The following is a 26202-nucleotide window of genomic DNA, read 5'->3' on the forward strand; positions in this document are numbered from 1 at the left end:
GGGAGAATGCCCCCTTAGGTTCTTTAAAAATAAAAAGATTGTTTGGAATTCTGCAAATCTAAGGGCTTCTCTAAAATTTGCAAATTCTGCAAATCTAAGGGCTTCTCTAAGAGATTCTGCAAATCTAAGGGCTTCTCTAACAGCCTCCTCCCTCTTGTTTCTCACTTTTCGGTAGTGGCACCCGCCCTGTGGAACGCCCTCCCACCAGATGTCAAAGAGAAGAACAACTACCAGAGTTTTAGAAGACATCTGAAGGCAGCCCTCTTTAGGGAAGCTTTTTTTTTTTTTTTTTTTTTTTAGAGAGGCTGAACATTTTTTATTCAAGGTTAAGGATTAGGGATGGTAACATTAGCTGAAAATATAGCCAAGCGTCTGGCACAATCTTTATATATTTTTTGAAAATATATTCCAACAGTCTTGGAGCAACAAATGATATTCCAACTTATGTGGGAAAAGGCACTTTTAAAGATGCTTTTAATGTTTAACCGACCACTGTATTTTAATACTCTGTTGGAAGCCGCCTAGAGTGGCTGGGGAAACCCAGCCAGATGGGCAGGGTATAAATAATAAATTCTATTCTACAGTGGTACCTCTGGTTACGTACTTAATTCGTTCTGGAGGTCCGTTCTTAACCTGAAACTGTTCTTAACCTGAAGCACCACTTTAGCTAATGGGGCCTCCCGCTGCTGCCGCGCTGCAGGAGCATGATTTCTGTTCTCACCCTGAAGCAAAGTTCTTAACTCGAGATACTATTTCTGGGTTAGCGGAGTCTGTAGCCTGAAGCGTCTGTAACCTGAAGCGTATGTAACCTGAGGTACCACTATTCTATTCTACTCACAGCTGTCAACTTTCAGATTTGAAAATAAGGGATCAGCAACCTCGAAAATAAGGGATCAGCAGCCTCACCTGTCCTGGGGACAGTCTACGGGATATCTAACAATCTGGGATAGCAGTGGGAAGCAGTGGGAAACGGCGCTGGAATAAGGGAATTTCCCGCCAAAAAAGGGAAGGTTGACAGCTATTATTCTACTGTGCCTCCTTTGGCTACAATTCTGTCAGCACTCACTCCCACCTCTTAAGTTTGCTATTCGAAGGTGTGATGCTCTTGCTCTCTGTTAGGTTGTGGGTGAACATATCAGACGACACAGCGATTCTTCAAACAGCTCCTGTTTATTCACAGGCCAGAGCAGAACTGAACTGAAGGGTTCAGCCAGCCTGCTTATATAGAGCTCCACTAGAATGCAACAGTAACCATTTTCTGTAACTATCCAATCACTGAACATCACTTTCAATCCCTTATTTGCATATGTGGACCTGAACTATCTACAGTATCCCCCTGCTGGCCCAGGGTGAGAACTTCAGTACATAACACTCTCAGTTGCTGATTTGCTCTTGGCTGCTGCAGGTAAGCATTCCCCCCCCCCCCGGTGATGTTTTTTCCAGGATCATTCAGCACCATGGTAGCCCCTTTGTCAATTCCTGGAGAGTTCCCACATCCTCCTGGCAGGCCACCTATACCATGTGGCCGGTGCAGAGAGGGAGAAAAGGCTATTGGAAAGTGAATTCCGGAAATTTATTTGTGGCTATTCTTTTTCCTGGACATTTTATGTAGACAGCAGGCATCAGCATGCATTGCTTGCACAATTCCACTGGCCCTGAGCCACGGTGTTTCTGAGTCACATTTCAAGTGAATAAATTCGTTGTGCTGCTCCAGTAAGCCACACAACGATGTCAGCCAGCACCAAGATGAGAAGCAGAAAGCAAAGGCAGAGACCTACAGATAGCGTAAGTAGGAGAATGAATTCTCACTTTAGTACAGCACGGAAATTGTAAAGCTTTTGCGGCGAATGCATGCAAATAAATGTTACTTGATTTCTTTTAGCCCGGCACAAGGATGGAACTGAGGAAACGATGCCGAAGAACGACAAGTAACGTAAATACAAGAGTAAATTCTCACTTCTCTGGACCACAAAGTTTTCTGATAATTTTCTCATTCTTTTTTTTTTTTTTTTTTTTTTTTGCTGAACTACTTATTTGTTTTCCTTTATTTTAGGAAGAGCAAGTGGAAGAAAGCTGCAGATATAGAAAGAAGGTAAGAATGAGAATGAATTGTCACTTCTGCACAGCACAAATATGGCACTAAATATTTACTAGGTTATCATGTAGCATCCCGCAAATAGCTTAGTAATAATGAAAACATTTCTGTTTGGGCAAGATTTGTAGCTGCCTGTCATGCATTTGGTAGTGTTTTTAAAGTGACCATTATGCAGCCATACCTTCTTAGGAAATGCATATCTCGACAGAAAAAAACAGTAGCACTACACTATAAAGCAAGATATGCATATGTTACAGTGAATATTCAAAATTTGTTTAACACTGACATTCACACATCAGTGCTGTCAATCCTTATTTATCATTATCAAAGCATCAAATACAGGAGTGTATATGCAATCCTTTTTAAGCAGATCTCACAGGGCTCTTCTTTCTCCCTGCAGCAAAATCCGTTTGTGATATAGGCAAATGCCTCTGTGTATATGCATCTATGCATATAGATAGATAGAGATCTGGTTATTTACAAACTATATTCCTTCCTTTCCAGCGCTGGCATACATAACTAGCCTGTTTTGTTGTTTTTTAAGAAGGAAATGCAATCCTCCAATAGGAAGATTGGGTCTTCATCCATTACATGGGGATAATAAAGCAAAACGTCACTTTGTTTTGAAAGAAGACTTGTAGGAATAAGGTTCTAAGGCAAAACATTGTAGGAGTTAGATTTATTAGATAATGCAGAAAAGTTCCTATAAATTCAGCTCCTAGATCATACATTCAACTTGCATTATGCATTAAAAAAAAATATCTCCCACACTTCAGCAGATTTGTGGTATACGGAACATGTCTCTCTACACATAAAAATGACTCAAGGAGCCCCTCACATTGCCTCTGTTTGTGGAATGTGTCCCTCTAGCTTTTACGGTTACACTGTTTTGTAAGGAGACAGCTATTACTATCTGGGTAATATGACAGAAAACATGTACATATTTCATGGCAGGTTTTTTCTGTTTTTCTCAGGCAGCAACAAAGTATAAATTTCTCTGCCGAGAAGAATGTTTATTCTTAACAGAGGGCAATGAAGTAGTGAAGTTTGATGTGAATGGAATCTCTCTCTCTAGACTCCAGCAAAAAAATGGTATGTTGTTTCTATGCAGTCTTTTTTTATTATTTGCAAGTTGAACAGAAAAGGGGGAGGGGATGAAAGACAATAAAATAAAAAATAGTATATGCATAATACGAATAACAACATCAGTTCACAATCTGAATGCAATAACAATCAGTACAGACATCTGAAGTTAAACATCTAAGTTAATATTAACATCTAAGTTAATATAAGCCCTCCAAATGTTCAGACTGATATCCACACAAAATTGACGTTTGTATTACGGTAAATATGCACAAATTTAGCCACGACTGTGAGGTCCTCCAATCACTGTGTACAAGGCTCAAAGTGCAAGCACTTGCAAAGTCCACTTTTGTTGCTTCAATGTTAGTTCCCCTACTAGAGGAATATAATTTAAAAGCACATGAACCTCTGAAAATATCAAGCATTTCAGTAACGCAAAATTGATGCAGAATGAGACAAGTTGGTATATTTTTTTCTGTTTTGCAACATTTGCTTATACACTTCTTTATTTCATAAATAAGAGGCAGATTCACTCTTGCACTTGGAAAGTAATGATAGACAACAGGCAGGCATCCTCTATTCTTAATGGAGGCACTGGCGGAGGAAGAGGTGGGCGGGGAGAGCGCACTGCCCCCGGCACCACGATCCCGGTGGGGTGCCATTGTGGCTCCCCCCCCCCCAATATCAAACAAAAGAACTTTCAGGAGCGAAAGGGATGGGTTTGCCTTCTCCACCCCTGAAACCAGAGAGTTCTCTCCCTACTTTCTTCTGGTTAAGCCTAGAACACTATTGAAAACAAACCCTTAACATTAAATGCTAAGGGTCAAACTAGTTATGGTTAATATCAATAGCAAATGCAATTCTCTAAACAGTTGCCTCGTTTTTATGTTTTTAAATATATTATTGCTATGATGTCGTATTCTTCTTGTTAGCCACCATTAGACCATTTGATGTAAAGGCTGGATACAAGTTTAGCAAAGCAACCCTTTTAACAAACAAGCAAATCGTGATGACAATACATCCTGAACATTTTATTACAGGAAGCAAATGCAGTTATTATGAGAGAAAGAATATAAAAGGAATGATCTGTCCTTTGAGTTAATCTATAAGGACCACACCATTTCCTTGTTATGACTAAGCATGACTTCCCTGGCCACCATACAGCAGGAGGGGCTTTTAGTCATAGGAACTTTTACATGCTTTCTGAAATGGTAGAGCCCAGAGGTTTACTACTTCATTGCTAACTATCAATGGAGGGATGGGGCATGAGAATATTACCACTCATTGCTATATTATAGTGGAATGATAGATGACAAGTTAGACGGTTAACACTTTGATGTGTATTATATTTAGATATCAGATGGATGACTACCTGGGTCCATTACTTCCGTGTTCAAGGTAAGAATTGGGTGACAGTGATCCAGGGTTTTTTTTGTTTAATTCTGATTTTGATTTAAAGGTCAATTAAAAAATGTGCACCATGACTCTTTGAAAGCGGGGCTGCCTCCCACATGAGTCCTTAATTATCCCCTACAGTGAAGCCAATTTACCCCTCTTATACCAGGAATGTGTGATAGAGGCTTAAGAGCAAAATGTCCATTTTCTAAGCAGTGAAATAAGGGAGCAAGATGCAAGCAGCCGCAACACTTGAGAAGTGAGGTATCATCTTAACTTTAAGAGTAACATCCATTATCCAATCCATGCTCCTAGTCAGTACATTAAATGTCCAAAGCAGTAATTGCGCCATAAAAGTATATTGCAGGTTGCCTCACAGCTCTGAAGACTGAGACATTTCCGGATAAATAATCTGTAAAGATTAGTCTGGCAGGCTTGTACTGTGGCCTATCAAATGAGAAGTCCCTTGCCCTGTGTGACATCCATCGAATGCAGCAGATCAAGCCATGCAATCTAGGCCACAAACAGACACCAGATATACAACAAGAAAAAAGAAAGCTTGGGGAAACAAAAGAATTGGCTTGGGACAATTAAAACGAATGAGCTAACCATAAACTGTATATATGGTGGGACAAAATAAAAACCAACAAACCCTCTCAGTGTCATTGCCAGTTTGATCTGGAGGGAAGTCCTTTATTTGTCCCAAACATAGTGATACACCAGAACCTAGTCCCAAGCTACCTTTTTTGAATATTATTTTTATTTATTTATTGTACTTATGCCCCAAATTTTTATTCAAGGAGCTCCCAGTGGCATATATGGTTCTCCCCCTCCTCATTTAATCCCCACAATAGCCCTGTGAGGTAGGCTAGGCTGAGAAGCATTCACTGACCCCAGGTCACCGAGCATCCTAGCCCCTGGTCCAACACTCTAACCACTGCACCACATTATCTGTGGACTTTGCTGCCATTGCTTTAGCATCTTTTGCACTCAGTCTTTGTGCTCCCAGCCATTTTTGGAACATTGAACTTAACGTTGTTTCACTTGTGTCACCACAGAATATATATATATTCCAATGGATAATTACCTTAGCTCCAGTATTTTAAATTCTATTATAAATTTATACATAAATCCTGTTATATCTATTACATTGCACGGCAATTCCTTCTCATGCCCCTCTTTTTTTAGGCCCAGGTCGTGGCAGGTTTCTAGTTACTTTTAGCCAAGTGTCCGATGAACAAAACAAATTGCTGGTGCTGACCAAAGACATTGACCAAAAGCAACTGAAGGTAACCCAAGTCTGTTTATGTCTGAGATGGGATGGGGACTGAGCATCACAGAAATGCAGGCAGAAGGTAGAAAGTTCTGATTAAAATATGCATTTAACTTGAAATATGTTTGCCCAACACAGGCCTTAAATGGTAGCTGTGTGATTCTTTATTGATCACTGTTATGCCTACCAGCGTGGTTGCTCAAGAGCGAGCAGGCAAGATCCCCACTGGTCTTTTCAAAGGCTTTATTATTGGTGCAAAAACATATACAGTGCAGAACGTCTCGATTCCATGTCTTGCTCAGTCACTAGCAGAATCTGAGAGTGGGCGGTCCTTAAACTTTCCCCAGCAGAGTAGTCTCTTGACCCCCATGCGACGCCTCCCCTCTCTGCATGTAAACCTACCATGCAGAGAGGGTGTGGGTAAAGGGGGACCTGCCTCCCCCCCCCCCGCTTTGCTTATGCACGGTGTCTTGCTCTCTCTTGCATCCTCCAAGCCCTGCATCCCTTCCCCACTAGAGGCGGGGCTTCCCTCCTCCACGGAGGAAGTGCTGCTTCTCACGATCTTTGGAGGCTCCCTGTAACCCAACTGCCTTTCCGCCTCTCGCCTCTGAGCTGATGGCAGTTCCCTGACAATCACACTTTTGCCATTCCAGCTGCACCCTTTTTCTGGTCACTGACACTGGCCAAACCTGAAAAATCCAGATGATGTTGATTTAGGACCAAACTAAATATGGCACTATTCATAAAAATAGTTAACTGTGTGAATAGATTTTAAGAAGTAAGTAGCAGATGTGCCAATCCACCTTTGAACCTTGTCGCGGGTGTACAGAGGCACGAACCTTTTGCTCCCTGTTGCAGTCCTCCTGCACCTGCTATTTACATTGGATGAAAAACTTCCATTGCTGGCTCAGATAGATTTCTCACCTGCCTTTATTTCCAAGAAGATGCCAGAAAATTCATCTTCTATCCCTACAGCAAGTTACAGATGAGGCTTCTTTGACATTATTAATGTTTGGCCAATTTACATGAATTTAAGGGCCCCCAAATTAGTGAGGAAGCCTTAGAGTTGTTCCCAGTAAGATGGTGGATTGCTTAAATCCTTTGAGAAAAGAGTGATGCCCCAACACTTCAACAAATGGAAAGGTAATATGATGAGGGCCTATTTTCACTGAAAGTCTCAGTAGAACTAACTACATGGAGCCATTTCCAGAGAGGTATCCCATTACAATCTTGCAGCAAAAATGACAGTCTTGCGGCACTAATTTTAAGACTAACAGATTTATTTATTTATATTTTTCAAAGCACAAATCTATCTATCGTCTATCTATATGATGCAGTGCATGAAACAGCATTATTATAGTACAAAAAGATTATAAAGAGCTATATGAATTTATCATTCCCATATGTAGTAAAACTAGCAGCCTAGTACCTGTCGTTGCTCAAGAATTCTAAGAAGCCAAAAACCCAGTGCAAATTTGAAAGGTTAAATCTGGCATCTTGATACTAAATGGTGTTGAATTGTATCCAAACATAGATGGAAACCTGCTCCTTGATCTCCTGATCATACAAAATTTGATTATGATTCCTTTGGAGGTGTCCTAATCCATAGCAAACAACATTTTCAAAATATGTAGTTGATAACAACCGTCATTTTAAAAATCTGTTGGTTTGTTTGTTTGTTACTTGTTCTTCTACACTATGTCCAACCTAGTCATTATTTTGGTATCCCATATTTTCCCAAAGCATTCTGAAACTAAGAGGTCTTTTCTTTGCAGGTGTTTTCATGCGATATGCCGAATAAGCCACATACTAAGGGCAAAAGGTTTGATATCACTAAGGTACGAGATCAACCAATATTTTTTTCTGAAGAACATGAACACTTAGAAATGCTTTATGCCAGGTCTGTACAATTTGTGACCCACCAAACTGAGCACAATTCACTATCAATATCTACCTACTAGGTACATACTTTACATGGCTCAAAAGCTGCATTCGGTTTTATAATCAGAAGTGGTACAGGCTTGCTATATGCTATACTGTTTCATGCTCCTTATAGTCCCTTTTCTTCATCATCATCATCATCATCATCATTATTATTATTATTATCATTATTATTCCACCCATCTGACTGGGTTCCCCCAGCCACTCTGGGCGGCTTCCAGGAAAATATATAAAAAACACAATAAAACCTCTAACATTAAAAGCTTCCCTATACCGAGCTGTCTTCAGATGTTTTCTAGTCAGATAACTGTTTATTGCCTTGACATTTGATAGGAAGGTGTTCCACAGGTCGGGTGCCTCTGCTTGGTTCCCTGTAACTTCATTTCTTGCAATGAGGGAACCGCCAGAAGGTGGCACGAGAGTGCTTTAAATGTACAGGGTAGAAAGCACCCATGACTACTCAGAAGTAAGCCCTATTGACTTCAGTGGGGATTTACTTCGATATAAGCGGGCTTGGGATTGCAGCTTTAGTTTTGCTTGGAAGAAGCACAGGAGGCTTGGGAGTGAAGACTCATGGGTTGTCAACATGAGAAAGGATTAACTATTCGGCTAAAGTGCTATTTAGTGTGTGTGGAAGTCTTAGATATAAAACAGTTGACCGGGGAGACTTGGGTCCAAATCCCTATTTGGCCATGAAGTTTGGTAGGTGACCTTGCACCAGTCAGTCTTTCAACCGAACGTACCTCACAGGGCTGTTGTGAGGATAAAATGGCAGAACTGTGTACTCTCAGGCTCTAGAAGTGTACAGACCCTTGAGTGAAGCCCTAGCTGAACAAAAAGCTAGGAAACTGGTTAAAGAGTGGTCAGTAATCACCAATTTGTATGGGAAGTTGGAGTGGTGTTGAGAAATGTATGCGCTTCCATAAAAAAAATTCCAGAGGCAACAGATTGGCCAGTGGCGTATGTTTTTCCAGAGTGCACATGCAACAAAATGCATATCTAAAGTGCAAGGGAGACAATGAACCTTCTTACTCTAGTATAAGGAAAGAATTGCAGTTCCATTGAAAGTGATACTTGAGAAAATTCCCCAGGACATGGTGTTGTTAAAAAACTCATTTTAGTTGAACATATAACGGTACCCTGCTAATATTTGTCCTTTTCTTTTCTTTAATAATCTTAATAATCTATATTTTGGTATTTCCATAGCTAAGTGCAGATGATCTAAAATGTCATCTTTTCTTCATGGATAAAGAAAAAAATGGAGAAGTGGTACAGCTTAAGTGCCCTGAAGATACAACACACTATATTCATGCGAGTCAGACACTGTTTCTAAAGTACAGAGACACAGATGTGACGGATGGATCAATATTCCGCTTCAGGGTGAGAAACTGATAAATAAAGGCACTCCCAAGATCTTGCACTGTTTTGACATGCAAGTGTAGCAGAAAGGCAGAAGCCATGGGGAGGGGTTGTGGCTTAGTGATAGAACATCTGCTTTGCATGCAGAAGGTTCCAGGTTCAATCCCCAGCATTGCCAGGTAGGGCTGGAAAAGACCCACACCTTGAAGAGCTGCTACTAGCCATTGCAGATGTACCAAGTGTCTGCCTTGGTGCAAGGTAGCGTCATATGTTGCAATGGTTGGCAATTCATTGCCACCCTTCTTTTAGGGCTTAGCAATGACAGACCAGAAGTATAAGTTAGATCTCCCCCTCCCATCCATAATATCTAGAGCCACTAACCTGTGCTGACTGACAGGGACATGGGTGGCGCTGTGGTCTATACCACTGAGCTTCTTGGGTTTGCTGATATAAGGTCAGCGGTTCGAATTTGCATGGCGGGCTGAGCTCCCATTGCTCTGTCCCAGCTCCTGCTAACCTAGCAGTTAAAAAGCATACCAGTGTGAGTAGATAAATAGGTACCACCCGTTGCACCAGAAGTGGTTTAGTCATGCTGGCCACATGACCCCGGAAAAGCTGCCTGCGGACAAACACTGGCTCAAAAGCAGAGATGAATGCCGCACCCCATAGTCAAATTTGACTGGACGGAACTGTCCAGGGTTCCTCAACTTTACCTTTGTTGTTGTTTAGTCGTTTAGTCGTGTCTGACTCTTAGTGACTCCATGGACCAGAGCACGCCAGGCACTTCTGTCTTCCACTGCCTCCCGCAGTTTGGTCAAACTCATGCTGGTAGCTTCGAGAACACTGTCCAACCATCTCGTCCTTCTTGTCTTTACCTTTATCTTAGTTTATTTCCAAATCTTTCCCCATAATTGGCAGCTTATGATGTAGGGTGGCATCAGATCTCCCTGTCTTTGAAAGCTGAGGATTGAGGGAGCAGTAGCATTAGGGCAACCATGGGCATAGCTGGGGGAGGGGCAGCTTCCCCCCAAACAATAAAAATACTTAAATAACTGAGGTTCTGCCCCCCCACCACATGAAGCCTGGCTAGGGCCATGGGGGGCAACATAAAAATAAAAGCGCAACAACACTGTAAGGATGTCAGCAGTGACATCGAGGCCGAGAAATGGGCCAAAACTGAGGGAGCATGTGAGCAAACTTTTGCAAATATCCTGTATTGATATCCTGCACTGCTATCAGTCTTCCTTACCACACCCACAGCATAAACTGTGCCCACTGATACTGTGTGCAAACATTGGGATGGGCCAACTGCTCTTGCCCAGTTACACCCAAGCAGCAAAGTTGCCATAGTTCATTGGGTGCTGATTCTGGAATGTCTGTGCAACCTCTTAGCCAAGTGCCATAGAATCAGAGAATCTTAGAGTTGGAAGGGACCCAAGCGTCATCTAGTCCAACTCCCTGCAATGCAGGAATCCCAGCTAAAGCATCAAATGGGCTTCCTGTATGGATGCTGGAGAATTCCATCGGAAACAGAAAAGGGAGCAGAAATCCCCACAATCTGCATGTTTGTTAGAGGTCAGGAACGGAAGTCACACGAGCAAATATGACCAGTATTCTGTTCTTTTTGTCTGCAAGCATGTTTACCTTCCATTGAAACCAGTTGTGCAAATTTTAGCTATAGCAGATAGCGAGGAGGATAGCGTAGGAATGTAGGTTTTGGTGGAATCTGAACTGTAGCAGATCAGAAATAGTGCGGATTGCAACAAAGCCAGGACTGGGTGAATTTTGCACCCCTAGCTCCCTGTTATTTTATCTGTTTGAGGAATAAATAATATGAATACAAACAATATTAATCCCAGGAAAGCAGTTAAGAAGAGAATCTTGCTTGTGTGCATCCTTTGGAGAAGTATGCACATTTGCATGCAGTAAACTCACAGGTGAAATAAGAAGGCAAGAGCAGACTGCTAGATAGGTTCTCTAAGGGTGAGGATAATGAAGTCCTTGGCTTCAAGTGAATGGCTTACTGCCGTTGCAGAACATAAGAGATAGATGTTGATATAGTGTATTGGAGGAGGGTGGGATTAAACTAGGGCACCGGAAGTAGTAGTCTTCATGCACAGAACCTGTATTTATGACTCTTTCTGTATTTTAACAGCTCAGAAAAGCTGTCCAGCCATGAAAGTTTGCAACTGCATATGTTCAACTAAGCGAAGGAAAGATCCTACATTACACGGCCTGTTTTTGTAACTCTGTGTTTGAAATAACCAAGTATAGTATTTATTCAATTTGATGTAGAATGACAATTTGTTGTATTGTCATTCTGTGCACTTAATTACTTTCTAATACATTTAAAGAACTGGGATTAGTATATCTTATCTTTTTATGCTGATTAAGATCTTCTTATTGTTTTCCTTTGCTGTGCAAGATAGAATCTGGTAACAGCTAGGAGCCTTTGTAATGGCCCCAAGGCTTTGTAACAACCTCCCTAAGGAGATCAGAAATAGCTCTTCCATTATGGCCCTCTAAAATGACTGCAACACTAACTTTCTCTAGATGCTATTTGAAAGCTGCATAAAATTTGATGAAAGATTTGTCTTAATTTTTGCTGGCTACTGATTTTTTCCCCCTTCTTAAATTTAACTGTTTTTCTTTTTATATTTTTATACAACCTGTATTGTAGTTGTAGATCTCTTAATGGAAAGGTTGAATGTACATATTTTCAATAAAAGTATCTTAAAGCAATGTTTATTGTCAGTTATTTCTCAACACTCCGAGTCCATAACTCTATGGAAAAGAACACTCAGTGTGTAATATATAGTGTTACGTGTATTCAGAGTAGGTCCGTTTAAAGCAATGTGGTTAAGTGAAAAGTCTGATGATTTTGTTAAGTTGTGGGTGAACATATCAGACAACACAGCGATTCTTCAACAGCTCTTGTTTATTCAGAGGCCAGAACTGCACTGAAGGGTTCAGTCAGCCTGCTTATATAGAGCTCCAGTACAACGTAACTGTAACAATTTTCTAAAACTATCCAATCACTGAACGTCACTTTCGATCCCTTATTTGCATAACTATCTACAGTATCCCCCTGCTGGCCCAGGGTGAGAACTTCAGTACATAACAGATTTCAATTGGTCTACTCCGGGTACTGCTCAGTTGGACATCACCCAATGCTGAACAAGATTGAACCCCTTCACTTTTTGTAGTGGTTCTTGGGAGTCAGTGTTAAAGTGGCAGAAGACTGGGTGATATAAACACTAAGTTTAGTTGAATTTAAATGTGATATTTTGCTGCTTCTTTTTAATATGTTAAACCACCCAAATCTTTCAATATGGGAGAGCTGTAACTAGAAGCTCCAGGGTTCACCCAGTACTGCCAATCAATATTACAAGTGGGGAGGAGAGGCACACAACCATTGGTGCTCCAGTTTAATAACTTTTTGTGAAGTCCAGGTCAAATCAAAACACTGGGCTGGAAGTCCACCCTTACACATTCATTTCAGGGTTGGCTATTAAAATACTCTGTTTCAGTGCTATTTTTCTAGAAAAAGAGGTGCTGAAGCTCACCATGACATTCTCCCTTGTTTGTTGGTGTGCTAATTATGTTCTTTTTTGCCATCTAGTGGACAAAGAAAGGATCAATGCAGGGAAATGCTATCAAGTGCATTACTTTTCCCTTTAGAATTAGGAGGCCCCAGCTAAAAAACTTAAAAAATGCTAAAGCTGCAGTTTTATAGACATTGATCTGACAGTATGTCTCATTAAAGAGTGGGAAACTTGCATGGGGGTTGTGCTGCAAACATCAGAAGGATCAAGGTAGACTACTGGTATCTGAATTCATGTGAGGTTTCAGGATAGGTGTTTTTTGTTTAAAAAGAACAAATACACTGGTACCTTGGTTTATGAACTTAATCCGTTCCGGAAGTCTGCTCTTAAACCATAGAAAGTAAAGGAAAATGGATCTGTTCCAGTCGGTGAAAAACAACCCCTAAAACAGCAATTTAACATGAATTTTACTATCTAATGAGACCACTGATCCATAAAATGAAGGCAATAATCAATGTACAGTGGTACCTCTGTTTAAGAACAGTCCGGTTTAAGAATGATTTGGTTTACAAACTCTGCAAAACCGAAATAGTGTTTCGGTTTGAGAACTTTACCTCGGTCTAAGAACAGAATCCGAACAGTGGATGGGCACTGGCAGTGGGAGGCCTCATTAGGGAAAGCACGCCTCAGTGTAAGAATGGTTTTGGTTTAAGAATGGACTTCCGGAACGGATTAGGTTCAGAAACCGAGGTACCATTGTACTGTACTATAAAATAAATAAGACAGTATTGTAGATGATAAAAATTAAAATTATTTTTTTTCTTACATGTTCCGATGATAGTCATTGTTTGGATGGGGGGGGGGTATCCATTTCTGCAGACACACAATCAACCAGTAGCTGAACTATGTTCCACCCAGTCACAAAAACAAGTCACAAAAACAAAGTCACAAGCCACAGTCACAAGTCAGTCCCATAAAATAAAGAACAAGTCACAATCAAAAAAATGAAAAAGCCACACAAACAAAAACGCAAAAAATAGCAAAAACTAAAGCTCCAAATATCACCTCTATATTGTGTGTGTACTCGGGACTCAACAGCTGACAGACTCAACAGAAAGCGTCTGTGTGCTGGTCCTGTGGGTTACCTGAGAGGCGAGGTCCAAGTCCGGTCCATGGTCAAAGGTGCCACGTGGAGGCAGTCCATAGAAGCTGAAGCTGGGTGCAGGGCAGGGAGTCATGATTTTAGAAAATAGTGAAGCTTCCTCTGAACCCATGACACTTCCAAGTCAATGGAGAACACAATATCATTTCTTCACCATTCAGAATGGGACCTTTTACAATAATGATTTTAAGAACACAAGCTAGCCAAAGTTAAGCACTTTTTAGTCGCACTGACTTCAGTGGCAGAGATAAAAACACGTCATTTCCCATTTCCTTTTTTACTGAAAGTAGTTGGATATAAAAATACGTAACTTGGCTGGATCATGTCCTTTAAAAGTCAGATTCATAACCTATTCTAGAGTCGTAGCCTATTAAATTGCTTTATTATTATTCTTCTATACTTCAGCCCACAAGCAACAGCCATAACTACAAAGTGAAAGATCTAAGCATTTCAGTGTCCTAATCAGATTCAGTTAATTTGTGTGTCTTGAAACAAATTCTGTTCTCAAAGCAATTTCAGTAAAAACACAGCAGAGGAAAACATATTAGAATGCTGGTTACTGATTCTGCAAGCTCTGAGAATAGACATAGTTTGCCTTTGTAAATACCTAAAACAGTAAGAAAGTGACACGCACAAAAAATGAATAAGTAAAAGAAGGAGAGGAGAGAACAACAACAACAAAAAATCTATTTAAATAGAAATTGGGAACATGAGGTCATGGAAAAGGGGCATACTGTAAAATCAAAATTAACAACCAAATAGGATATATTAGTGCGAAGATGTGAAGAAGAGGCACAAGAACAGAAATAAATGTAATGTCTTAAAATGTGCCTCGTATAAATTGCTCTTTTCAAAAATAATAATAATCCACTTTTAGTCATAGCTGCTGTGAACAAAGAATCCCTTCTATAGGTATGGTAGGTTTTGTGGTGATCAAATGTTGGTGGAGAAGTCACAGATTCAGTTTAGCAAGTTGCTAACCAGTTAGCCCCAGGATTAAATCCTAGTCTAGACTATTTTTCACCCAGAATGGTCTTCAATAGTAGTTTATGGGTTGTAAGTATGACACAATATTATCTAATCTCTCCACATTGATCATGAATCACTGATTACCACTCTGGTTAAAAGAGTCAAAAGCCTTGTCAAAAGTAGACTGGATACTTAATGACTTGTTCTATAAATTTTCAGCTATCAATGATAGGTTGATTGGTTGAGAAGTATCTCCCTGTTGAAGCAGGGACATTTGCCCATCTCTAGGCTCACAGTGTTCACCTGTTCTCCAAGAATTTTCAAAAGACATCATGCTACCTAGAATTTCATCATCTGTACTGCAAAATTTATTTTAAAGTCTGCCAGATCAGGTTTGTGAGACTCATGTCAAACACATTATTTTTAGTCTCTGTGAGGCACAACCCATCTACCACCAGAAGTCCTTTATCATAGAAGCAGGAACTATGATATCAGAATATTTCCCAATCATCAAGATGATCAAAAGTCTGGAAACCAAGCCTTAGGAGGAACAGTTGAAGGAGCTGGGTCTGTTTAGCCTGGATAAGAGAAGACTGAGAGGAGATATGATAGCCATCTTCAAATATCTCAAGGGCTGTCACATGGAAGATGGAACAAACTTGTTTTATTCTACTCTGGAGGGTAGGACTCAACTCAATGGTTTCAAGTTACAAGAAAGGAAGAGCTTTCTGGCAGTAAGAGCTGTTCAACAGTGGAATGATCTCTCTTGGGAGGTGGTGGACTCTCCTTCCTTGGAGGTTTTAAAGCAGAAGTTGGATGACATTGCAGGGGATTGGACTAGATGACACTTGGAGTCGCTTCCAACTCTGTGATTCTGTGTTTTCATGGTTCTATGATCGTATTTCTTTAGTATCACTTCAGAGCTGGTAGTATCATTTGTTCTCATAGAGATCAGCAGGAAGACATCATGTAGCAGCCTTCACAATGTTCCTATGTAGGATAAATCCCTGGACAATACACAGCTGCCTTAGTCCTTCTCATCCAGTCCATCACCACACCCCAGGAAGTCCTGAATTTATCAGTTCCTGAACTGATCAGTCCTTCCTTTCTCAATAAAATAAGACAGGAGACTAAGTGGTTGAGAATGCAGGTGGTGGGCTGCACTTGTCCAAGTCCCTTGTCATCCTCAGGCCTAATTACTGAAGTGTATCCACCAGTTTAGGACCAGATGGGCCACTTGACACCTTCATAAGACTGACCTGATCTGACCTGATCTAACTGTTTGCTGTAGTGGTCAGAGAGTTGAACAAAGGCCTGGGAGAGTTTGGTTTAAAATCCCACTTGACCATGAAGCTCAGTGGGTGACCTTGGGGCAGTGGCTACCTCTTAGGCTAACCTACCTCACAGGGTTGTTGAGGATTAAAAAGAGAGAGGGTGGGGAGCCATGTATGCTGAGCTCCTCACATATAAGCATAGTATATATATATTTAAGTAGTATATGCAGTTCTTATATACAGCCCAGCCCACAGTATTTCTAACAGAGTGAACTTAAATATAGGGAATAGTAAGCAACCCATATGTAGGTTATCACATGTGATCAGACACACATATTTTGTTCCCTGCTCATGGGCTTGAAAACTCCTCCTGAATATCTCACATTTGCCATGTAGGAATTGTGTCATATTTGATACACACACAAGAGAAAATGTCAAAGGAAAGAATTTAGCTTCGCATTTCCAGTTAGGACACAAATACCCCTAAAACATTTAAACATGTTTTAAAGGAACTGTCTGAAGAAATGTAATGAAGCTGATACTGTAAAACCTGTTAGAAATGCTGTATTTCAAAACTGGAAATGAAGTTAGCTTCAATTGTTTTACTTTTTGACATCAAGATAAAAATTAATACAGTTTAGTTATAGATATTCCACACAGACAACTTTGCTATCACAAAATAACAGATTTATGTCAAATAGCTGACATATGGGACTTCTTCACACATGTTAACGGCTAATGAAAGACAATCTGTTGTTCTTCTGTTCCATGCAACATACAAAGTGACTTGGTTTGGGCAAGAATAGCACCACAAATGAATGAACAGAAAACAATCCTTCCCTGTGTGAGTTTTCTCTATGAAAAATGTGCCAGAATAAATTTTCCACTGACTTGTCAATAGTCTCTAGCCTACACACCTACAACGGAAAGAACTGCCGCCAGACAAGCAGGTAGGGATGGTAGGGAAGCTTTTTATAAACTGGATGATAATGGGTGGATGTGCCACCAATACCTGTATATCACAAAATATTTTGGTGAGTTGACAACTGTTAGTTGCCAGGGTGTTGTGAGCAGTATTTGCACACTGTGTAACTTTCACTTTATATATGTTACATCCTAAGAATCTCATTGCCTTCCAAACCCTGAATTGCTTTTCTTCTACAGGAATTTAAAGAATTGCTATTATTATCCTGCATTTGTGAACTACATGCGTGTGTTGTTTCTACATTCATTTCAAAAGATTAAAAAGGTACATCAATGAAAATCCACCGTCTGTGTATATGGCTGCATGCACACCATACATTTAAAGCACCCTCCCCACAAAGAATCCTGCAAACTGTTAAGGGTGCTGGGAACTGTAGCTCTGTAAAGCTACAGTTCCCAGGGGTTGCTTTAATCACATGGTGTGCACACAAGCATGTCTTTAGAATTTTCATTAAGTGAAGTTACATTATGCCAAAGGTTCACTTGCTGCATAATCCTATAGCCCTGCCATGCCAGCAATCGGCTTATGCTTGTGTAATATCAGCATAGCTTAGTCGTAGTTCTATTCCCTCCCAGCAGAAAAGCGGGGGGGACGGGACGACTGTAGTACAAACACCAGGGAATACATCAATCCTACGAGCCATTCCACCAGCATCCATGGCAACACTGCCAACTCCCGCCAATCGAAGAACAGCACACCAATTCCCCCACATCAGCTCGGCATGGATAGAGCCAGTTGAGGAGAAAATCACAATAGGACAAAGAACAGAGAATGCAGCAACACTGCCAGCCACTTCCCCAGCATCAGTGGCAATACCACCGGCACGCGTATCCATCATGGAGCAGAATTCTGACAACGGTCCTGTGTTAGCCACACATGGTCTGAGCTACTGCACCTACAGCAATGGAGATTCTTCACCCTGTCACAGAACATTCACAGCACACAGCCTGCCAGCTACAAAGATAACACAGCACCCTGTACTGCAAGGGCCGTCATGGAGCAGGCAACAAAATAAAAATAAAAATAAAATGGAGCCTCTTCAGAGATCTCTGAGCACAGACCTGTGGAACAGCACAGGTTCAAAACCCACCAATTTATATCTTCACTGCCAACTTCTCTTTCTGCAAAAAAGGGGCAATTTTCATGTTCGGGATCATTAGGAAAGGGATCAAAAACAAAACTCCCAGTACAGAAATGTGTAAACACAACTCTATGGTAGACCGCATTTGGAATACTGTATTAAGTTTTGTTTGCTGCACCTCAAAAGGTATATTGCAGAATAATAATAATAATAATAATAATAATAATAATAATAGAAATAGAAATAGAAAAGATACAAAAAAGACAATCAAAATTATCAGAGGGCTGGAGAAATACCCCTGTCGATGGAAAAAAGGTTAGAACATTTGGCGATATTTCAGTTAGAATTAAGCCAAGTAAGAGGGGGACATGATAGAGGTGTATAACATTGAAAATGGTGTGAAGAAGTTAGAGAGAAGTTTGCCTCCTGCCCTCAGAATATTAAAACCTGGGGCAGCGAATGAAGCTGAGATTCAGGACAGACAAACAGAAGTACTTCAAACAACTCTTAGTTAAACTATGGAACCTTGGAACAAACTTAGATAGCTTTAAATCATTTGGCAAATTAAATGACCACTAGTTATTACCATAAAGAAGGCTTTGATAGAGTTGATACTTTTGAATTATGGTGCTGGAGGAGACTCTTGAGAGTCCCATGGACTGCAAGAAGATCAAACCTCTCCATTCTTAAGGAAATCAGCCCTGAGTGCTCACTAGAAGGACAGATCCTGAAGCTGAGGCTCCAATACTTTGGCCACCTCATGAGAAGACTCCCTGGAAAAGACCCTGATGTTGGGAAAGATGGAGGGCACAAGGAGAAGGGGACGACAGAGGATGAGATGGTTGGACAATGTTCTCAAAGCTACCAGCATGAGTTTGACCAAGCTGAGGGAGGCAGTGGAAGACAGGAGTGCCTGGCGTGCTCTGGTCCATGGGGTCACGAAGAGTCGGACACGACTAAATGACTAAACAACAAGAAGTTATTACAGCTGCATACTACACCTCCTAGATAAGAAGTAGCATACCACTGAATCTGGATTTAGGCACATCAAATATGTTCAGGCATAAAAGCTGAAGCATTCATAAATAGAAGGAACTGCTACTGTGGTTCAATCCCACCCACCCCCATGCACTTCTACTCTACTGGGTCACATGAGCAAATGAACTAATTAATAGAATCAGGTTGGTTTTCTAAAGGGAGAAGCATTATAGTAGTATAGTTTTGGTTACAGTAGCTGCAGAACTACAATGATCCTTAAAAGTGATTTCTTTCTTTATTAATGAATTAATACATCTGCATGGCCACCCAGTCACCTGTTTTCTGGGCAACTCACAAAAACTGTAAGAATAAAATACAGTATTAAAAACACAATGCTAAACAATACAAGCAGCACTGAAATGTTTTTCTTCTGTCAGATATGCAAAAAGAAAAAGTTGTTCAAAACATTTGGTCTTCACCTTGTGCCAAAAATAAATAAATATAGGGATGGTGTTACAGTATGTGAGCATCTCTAGCCTGTTTCGTAATGGAAGCATAACCGCTGGGCAAGAGCTCTCTCCTTTGTTCAGAGGTGGGGAACCCTTTTCAGTCCCTCATGGGGTACCTTCCAAGGGCGGCATGCCATGGTACACAGGGCGAAAGATTACGGCAAGTAGTGTGACACAAAAGTCAAAGGTATCTACATATGTATGGACACACACACATCTCCCCATCAAGGCAAGCTGGAGGCATTACTCTAGGTACTGAGAGCACTCACCACAGCATGACATCTGGACTGAGTTTATTCACCCTCATGTAGCCTGTTTCTGCACCTCACTGATTTAGAACATTGCAGCCCTACCTGCATCTGCTTGGCATCATTTGCGTAGTGGGAAACCTCAGACCAGCTCTCCATCCAGATGACCTCTTCCCATGGTTTCAGATTGAAGCGCATTGCTACTAACTTTTACCGGAGGCTCATTTTGCCACCTTTTGTGGATGGCTGGGTAATTGGGGGAAAGAAATATCATATTACAGGGTAGCAACAGCTGTTTTCTTGTATTGTTTGGACTTTGCTTGCAGAATGTCTGCCATGCATGGAGTTGCTCTACCAGGAAACAAAAAAGATGGAAATGCCTAAGCAGTAGTAATGTTTTCTAGACCAAAACATTCATATTATCCTATATACTATATACTGTGTAGGCTTGATGGTCTGGGGAATGTGTCTCCTTTTTGAGTAACTGGTTTTGTGTATCTGTGTGAATATGGAAAGCAGTACAGTGGTACCTCGGGTTACATACGCTTCAGGTTACAGACTCCACTAACCCAGAAATAGTACCTCGGGTTAAGAACTTTGCTTCAGGATGAGAACAGAAATTGTGCTCCAGCGGCGCGGCAGCAGCTAGAGGCCCCATTAGCTATAGTGGTGCTTCAGGTGAAGAACAGTTTCAGGTTAAGAACGGACCTCCGGAACAAATTAAGTACTTAACCCGAGGTACCACTGTATAGCATAAAGATCCACAAAATATTTGTTATTACAATTCTATCCTGCCTTGCCTTCCAAGGAGCTCAAGGTGGTGATGGGCTTTTTTTGCCATACATTTTATCCTTGCAGCAACCCTGTTAGGTAGGTTCCTAACAAATACTCATGGAAATAATAATAATAATAATAATAATAATAATAATAATAATAATAATAATAATTTATTATGGTCAAAGACCAGTTCAAGAAAACTTTTTCTAGATGTGTAACATTACTTAGGCAGACTTTGCTTGTGCTGGGCAGGTTGCCATAAAACAATCTTCCTCCTGAATATTGACTTTCTTCAAGCTTATTAGCTCTAGTGAAGCTGAACCTTGCTTCACACTGGATAGGAGTATAGTCTGTAATAAACAATAAGTTGTGTTATTCAATCTTAAAATGTAAAAGAAAAAGTTATAGACTTGATAAATAATGAAACTAGCTGCAAGACTCTAGAGTAAAAAACAACAACCATGGAAGGGAAAGAAGATGACCTGTAGATTTGCTGGAACTCAGGATTGAGAGGAAATGCTCTGCTGCTTCTAAAAAAGTTTTTCAAAAATATATCAAATCCCTAGTCAAGTCGGATGCTTTGAAAATGCTCCACTGATTTTAAATGAGCTTTCCCAACAAATCTTGATACAGATGTAATACTAATTCTCAGCTGAGACTAATGGAAGATTACTATCACCTTCGACTTAATTTAGCATTTGGTGGAAATGTTCCAGTAAAACTAATGAAGGATTTGATTCACAACACATTTTAGCTTTACATAAGTTATTTCCCATCCCTGATCCTCCTAAACTTCCTAAAGAGGGGAAAAATATACGTGCATATGCTTACTAGTGGGCTGAGCAACACTATCATGGCAGGGGTGAGAATAGCTCAGTTTCTATCCTGGGGCAAGAGGCTGAACAAGAGTACTGTATCTACAGTATATTGCATCTCACAACTGACTATATATTGCATATGGTATTTTGTATATTGCATTTTATTTATATATTGTAGTTTATTTTAGTATACCTTGTATTTTATTGTGTATATATTGTATTGTATTTGTATACATATTTATTACTATTTTAATTGAAATATAAAAATACAGTGTTAGAAATAAATGAAGCAATAAAAATAAAAATAAATGCGAGTATTTAATGTGTTGGAGGAACCATTTCCCATCTTCAGCAAACCCACAGGCCACCTGAATGAAACTTGCAGACTACTGGTGATCCATGCACCAGTTTGGCAACCCTGGGCTGCTAGAATGGACTTATAGCAATTGCTTTGGTTAAATTGCATTTTGTGTTATACTAGTAGGCATATTAATGGTGCAATGTGAAAAACTGACAGATCTATGAATTGGCAAGCACAAGGTGCATGCATGGGCATAGCCAGGATTTATGTTGGTGGGAGAGGGCAGAACCTCAGCTAGTTAAGTATTTTATTGATTTACTTGATTTGGCTACGCCCTTGGGTTCATATAATTAATATGTAGGTGGGATGAATTATTAAAAATCTTATAAATGTATTACCTATTCATTGCATTGACATCCAAGGCTTGGGAGTAAGCCTATTTAAAAATGCAAAGGATCCCTGGAGATGTGTTCCTTGGAGCCTGTCGCTGCACCTTAGAAAGTGATGTTTGTAGTGCAAACTGTGCAGAGAGGTCGTGTAACATGGATTCTGCGGATCCATGTGAAAAGTCAAAGGATCAATTTCCCCCCCAAACATGTATTTTATACGGATGAGGCTGTCTGTGTAGATGCATTCAAGCTGTGGATTGCTCGGTTTTGAGGGAACATGGGTGACCCCAACTGAGTAAAAAAATAAAAGTTTTTATAGTTCAAACCATGAACATGATGTGTCAGTGGGTTCTATTGAAAAATCCAGAGGTATTGGTGGTGGTTTTGGTGCATCATGCGGTGTCAAGATCCGCAAGATCCATTTTCTGTGCGCCATGACAGCAGAAACATGACAGCAGAGGCGTGAATTATTCTTATTTTTAAACTGTGCAGCCTATGGGCACACGAGACCAGGGCCGGATTTAGGTTTGATGAGGCCCAAAGCTACTGAAGGTAATGGGGCCCTTTATATGTCCAGCTGTCCTTTGTCAACAACAAATTGTCACTGTTTTTGTGTTGAATATATGCTATATGGTAATTTATGGACCTAATGGGTATCTAAAGCCATTTGCCACTGTTGCTATATGTAGATTTTATCTTATTTGCTTTTTATCTTATATTTTGGAAATGTACATCCTGGTTTTTTCCTCCTTTTAACATTTTTGGGGGGCCTCAAGAAAGTGGGACCCTAAGATGTAGCTTGTTTAGACTCGGACACGACTAAACAACAAATCCGGCACTGCGTGAGACTGATTCTCTGCAAAACAGCAACATGCAGATTCACCACGATCCGTTTTCGAGTGTTTCTCCTCACAGAAACGAGGATGCCGGGTTCCGTCTACCTAGGGCGGCAAGAAGAGGCCGCTCCCTCAGCTTCGGGAACCAGCCCTGACCGAACCCAGCAGTTCGGCGGGACCCGCTTCCAAACAAAAACACGGACGCGGCTGCCGTTTCCCCCTCCCAAATCCGAAAAAAAGACGGCAAAAGGAGGAAAATCTCGAGCGCCGCTTGCGAAGACGACCCCAAACCGTCGCGCCCCTCAGCGCCCTGAGGTGAAGGCGAAAAGGGGGCGTGGCCTCGCCTCGCGAGCCCTCGGAGTGGCGCGAACACGGACGGAGCCCGTCTCAAACCCCGCCTCTCCGCTGCTGCCGTTGTTGTCTCTTTAAGGCCGGGAGGAGGAGGGGGGGGTTGTTTTGTGTGTGTATGTGTGTGTATGAGGGCGGGCGGTTGGAAAGCGGCGGTTGCTGGTGGTCCGCGCGCGCTCGTCTCGCGAGATCCGCGTTGGCGCGCCGTGACCTCCATGTGAGAGCAGCGGCGCCTGGTAAACAGTCCTCGGGGTTAGGACATGGCTCCCGCCTCCGGCGCCCGTTAGTTCCAGACGGTGGGGGAAGCCTTCCTTTGCTGGTCCCTCAGGGCAGCTCCTGACAGGGGCTTTTGCCGCCATTCCGAGTGCGGCTGCGGAAAGGGAGAAAGGAAGGGGCCGCGAGGGCGGCTGGCGGGGCGCGGAAGGAGGCAGCGAGGAAGGCCAGCGTCCGGCAGCTGAGGAGGCTGGCGGTGGTCCTCGGGGTCTGAGGGAAGGAGCTTCCCACCCCCGCTGCCGCCCCCCGCTTCTCTCTCCGGTGCTCCGAGCCGGCGGGAAAAGCGCCTCCCGCCCCCCGCCCCTCTTTCGTCCTCTGGGTGCGCGCCATGTGGATCCAGGTGCGCACCATCGACGGTGCGCAGACCCAGACCATCGACGACCTCAGCCGCCTCACCAAGATCGAGAGCCTGCGCGAGAAGATCGAGGAGAGCTTCCGCGTGAGCCCGGACAGGCAGCGCCTCTTCTACCGGGGCAAGCAGGTGAGGCGCCCGGGCGGGACACTCCCCCCTTCCCTGGGTTCTCGGAGGCGCGATGGGTGGTGCTTCGCATTATTATTATTTTGAACCCCAGCAGCTGTTGCATCCTCTCCTCTGGGCTTATTGTTTACCATCTTCCTCACACCTGAGGGCGTAAATGCAGGAAGCAGCCCGAGGATGCCTTTGTGCGAAGGGCGGCGGCGGCGGCAATTTCATCCACCATCCCCTCCTCCTCCTCCTCGCTCTCGGTTTCCAACGGCGCTGCTCGCCAGGCTCCGCCTCTCTCTCTCTGCTCTCTAGCGGAGTCTCTGCTCTCAAGGGGCGCGCGCAGGGGGCCCGGGATGCCACGGGGGAAGGGGAAGGATGAGGCCGGTTGCCTCTGCTGTACGACTTCCGGCGCTTCAATAGCCTCCAGAAACGCTCGTTGGCTCCCGCTCCGCCCCGCCAGTATGCCCAGGGAAGTGGCACCTGGTCGAGGAAAGTTATTCTCGGTGCCATCTCTTCTCCCTCCCCCCCTTTCCACTTCCTCTTCTCCCCACACGCTCCTTCCCATCCTTTTTTGCATAGGGGCACTAGCTACACCCCCCTTTAGTCGAAAGCCGCGAGTATGGAACCGATGTGCCAACTGTTAACGAGATTCAGTTCCATAGGCATCATCTAATCGGAAGGAAGCCCTATCGAGTTCAGTGGGACTTGTTTCGGTTAAGTAGGCACAGGCTGCATCCTTAGAGAGATACGTTTCCTTTGTTTTGGGAGTTTGTTTTTGTCAGTGTAGGGACAGAGAGTTCTGAGGAAGTGCTTGAGTTCCTTGTACTCTCTAGGCACTTAAGGCTTTCATTGGAAGCTGGCTCTCTTTAAATATACAGCAAATTAACAAAGGTAGACAAGCCTGGGCTACCATGATGGGAAATGCAAAAGTGGTTGAAACACATTCTGGAATACTTGGATCCAGTGTGGATAAATGCTGTGAAGCATAGCTCATCTGCATAACAGAGATTGAGTATGCAATCAGGTCATACAACTTCACTCCCTCTTCTAGAGAAGTTGTTACATTAGTCTTTTGGCACCTTTTTGTTATGGCATAAACTTTCATGGCCAGTGATCCAGAAAAGCTTTTGCTGTGATAAACGGGTTAGTGTTTACGGTGCCATTTATTGTTGTAATTCATTCTTATAACTGCATGTTTTTCTTTTCCCATAGCCCTTTCAGACTACAGTTACTGTGCTTTCTAGCCATTGTACCTTTAATGTTTTCTGGTTATGGCTAGGTAGCTCTGTGTTTCTGTGAATATATTGTGCTGGGATTTGGTTTGTCATAAATTCTGTAAAGCAAGAGTGTAATTGCCTCTCTGTTTTAGAACATGTTATGGCCAATCTAACGGACCTCAAAGGACCAATGAGATCAGAGATTCAAAGAGTGTTGTGCAAGATGCAGCAGAGGATTCAAAACAAACATAACAATGAATAAGAAATGTAGGAGCACATTGGATGCCTCATAACAAAACTAATGCAGGATAGCATGTAGTGATATAGCACTGCTGAAGTAAAAACAAGTACATTGTCTTTCAAGTGGCATTGGAGAGCCTTAAAATTGGTATTGGCAGGTTTGCCATAACATGATTTTTGAGAAATGTGTGAAAGATCACATGTGAAACTTGGAGCTTTTTAGCATGCTTGCTCAGTCAATATGCCAAATGATTGTGCTACTGATCCTAAAGCTTAAAATCATGTAGGGAAGGAGGAATTTCTAGGTGTCAGAAAGTGTTTTTCTTTCTTAGTTCAATATATTTTCATAAGACATGGGCAAACTCTTAACCTGAGAGCTACATTCTTATTGGTACGTCTTTTGGAGTTGCATGCTGGTGGTGGGTCAAACACATGTTAATAACAACAACAGATTTATAAACCACTTCGTAAGCTAAAGCTTGCAGTGTGCAGAAGGATAAGACACACTGACTTAAGTCACTTGCATCTGGGAGCATGCTACTGTAAAAAATTAGGATTTCCCCCCACTCACCATGCTCGCTGTCTCTCTAGACCAGGGGTCAGCAACTTTTTTCAGCCATGAGCCAGTCCACCATCCCTC

At 42.0% G+C, this 26202-nt stretch overlaps 2 protein-coding genes and 1 long non-coding RNA gene across 4 annotated transcripts in view; 2 read left to right on the plus strand and 1 right to left on the minus strand.

The window, feature by feature from the left end:
• Positions 1-1415: 1415 nt before the first annotated feature.
• LOC310696600 (uncharacterized protein) lies at positions 1416-11888 on the plus strand. Its single transcript, XM_083482358.1, has 9 exons — positions 1416-1785; positions 1883-1933; positions 2054-2092; positions 3070-3187; positions 4532-4576; positions 5762-5862; positions 7622-7684; positions 8994-9167; positions 11302-11888. Exons 1-9 carry the CDS (start codon positions 1729-1731, stop codon positions 11323-11325), a joined length of 672 nt encoding a protein of 223 aa, XP_083338484.1. The 5' UTR covers positions 1416-1728; the 3' UTR covers positions 11326-11888.
• A 455-nt stretch (positions 11889-12343) lies between these two features.
• Positions 12344-23186, minus strand: LOC310696617. 2 transcript variants are annotated; one of them, XR_014520646.1, is made up of 3 exons: positions 23066-23186; positions 20909-21024; positions 12344-20248 (listed from the first exon to the last, which is right to left on the minus strand). It is a non-coding gene; the product is annotated as an uncharacterized lncRNA (long non-coding RNA). The 2 variants fall into 2 exon arrangements; XR_014520647.1 differs by having other exon boundaries at positions 12344-13133; positions 13518-21024.
• UHRF2 (ubiquitin like with PHD and ring finger domains 2) overlaps positions 23068-26202 on the plus strand; it is a 45733-nt gene continuing 42598 nt past the window's right edge. The window contains exon 1 of the mRNA XM_083482256.1: positions 23068-24120. Within this exon, the coding sequence (XP_083338382.1) occupies positions 23968-24120 (153 nt within the window). The 5' untranslated portion in view covers positions 23068-23967. The remainder of the gene's footprint in view (positions 24121-26202) is intronic.

Source organism: Podarcis liolepis, assembly GCF_965112155.1.
Source record: "Podarcis liolepis genome assembly, chromosome: 17".
Taxonomy (NCBI): Eukaryota; Metazoa; Chordata; class Lepidosauria; order Squamata; family Lacertidae; genus Podarcis; species Podarcis liolepis.

Excerpts from the sequence above, each read along its gene's own strand:
- LOC310696600 (XM_083482358.1), top strand. The coding sequence starts at position 1,729 with ATGTCAGCCAGCACCAAGATGAGAAGCAGAAAGCAAAGGCAGAGACCT. Across the intron at positions 1,934-2,053 it reads GCCGAAGAACGACAAGTAAC|GAAGAGCAAGTGGAAGAAAG; the intron begins GTAAATACAAGA and ends CCTTTATTTTAG. Across the intron at positions 3,188-4,531 it reads TAGACTCCAGCAAAAAAATG|ATATCAGATGGATGACTACC; the intron begins GTATGTTGTTTC and ends TATTATATTTAG.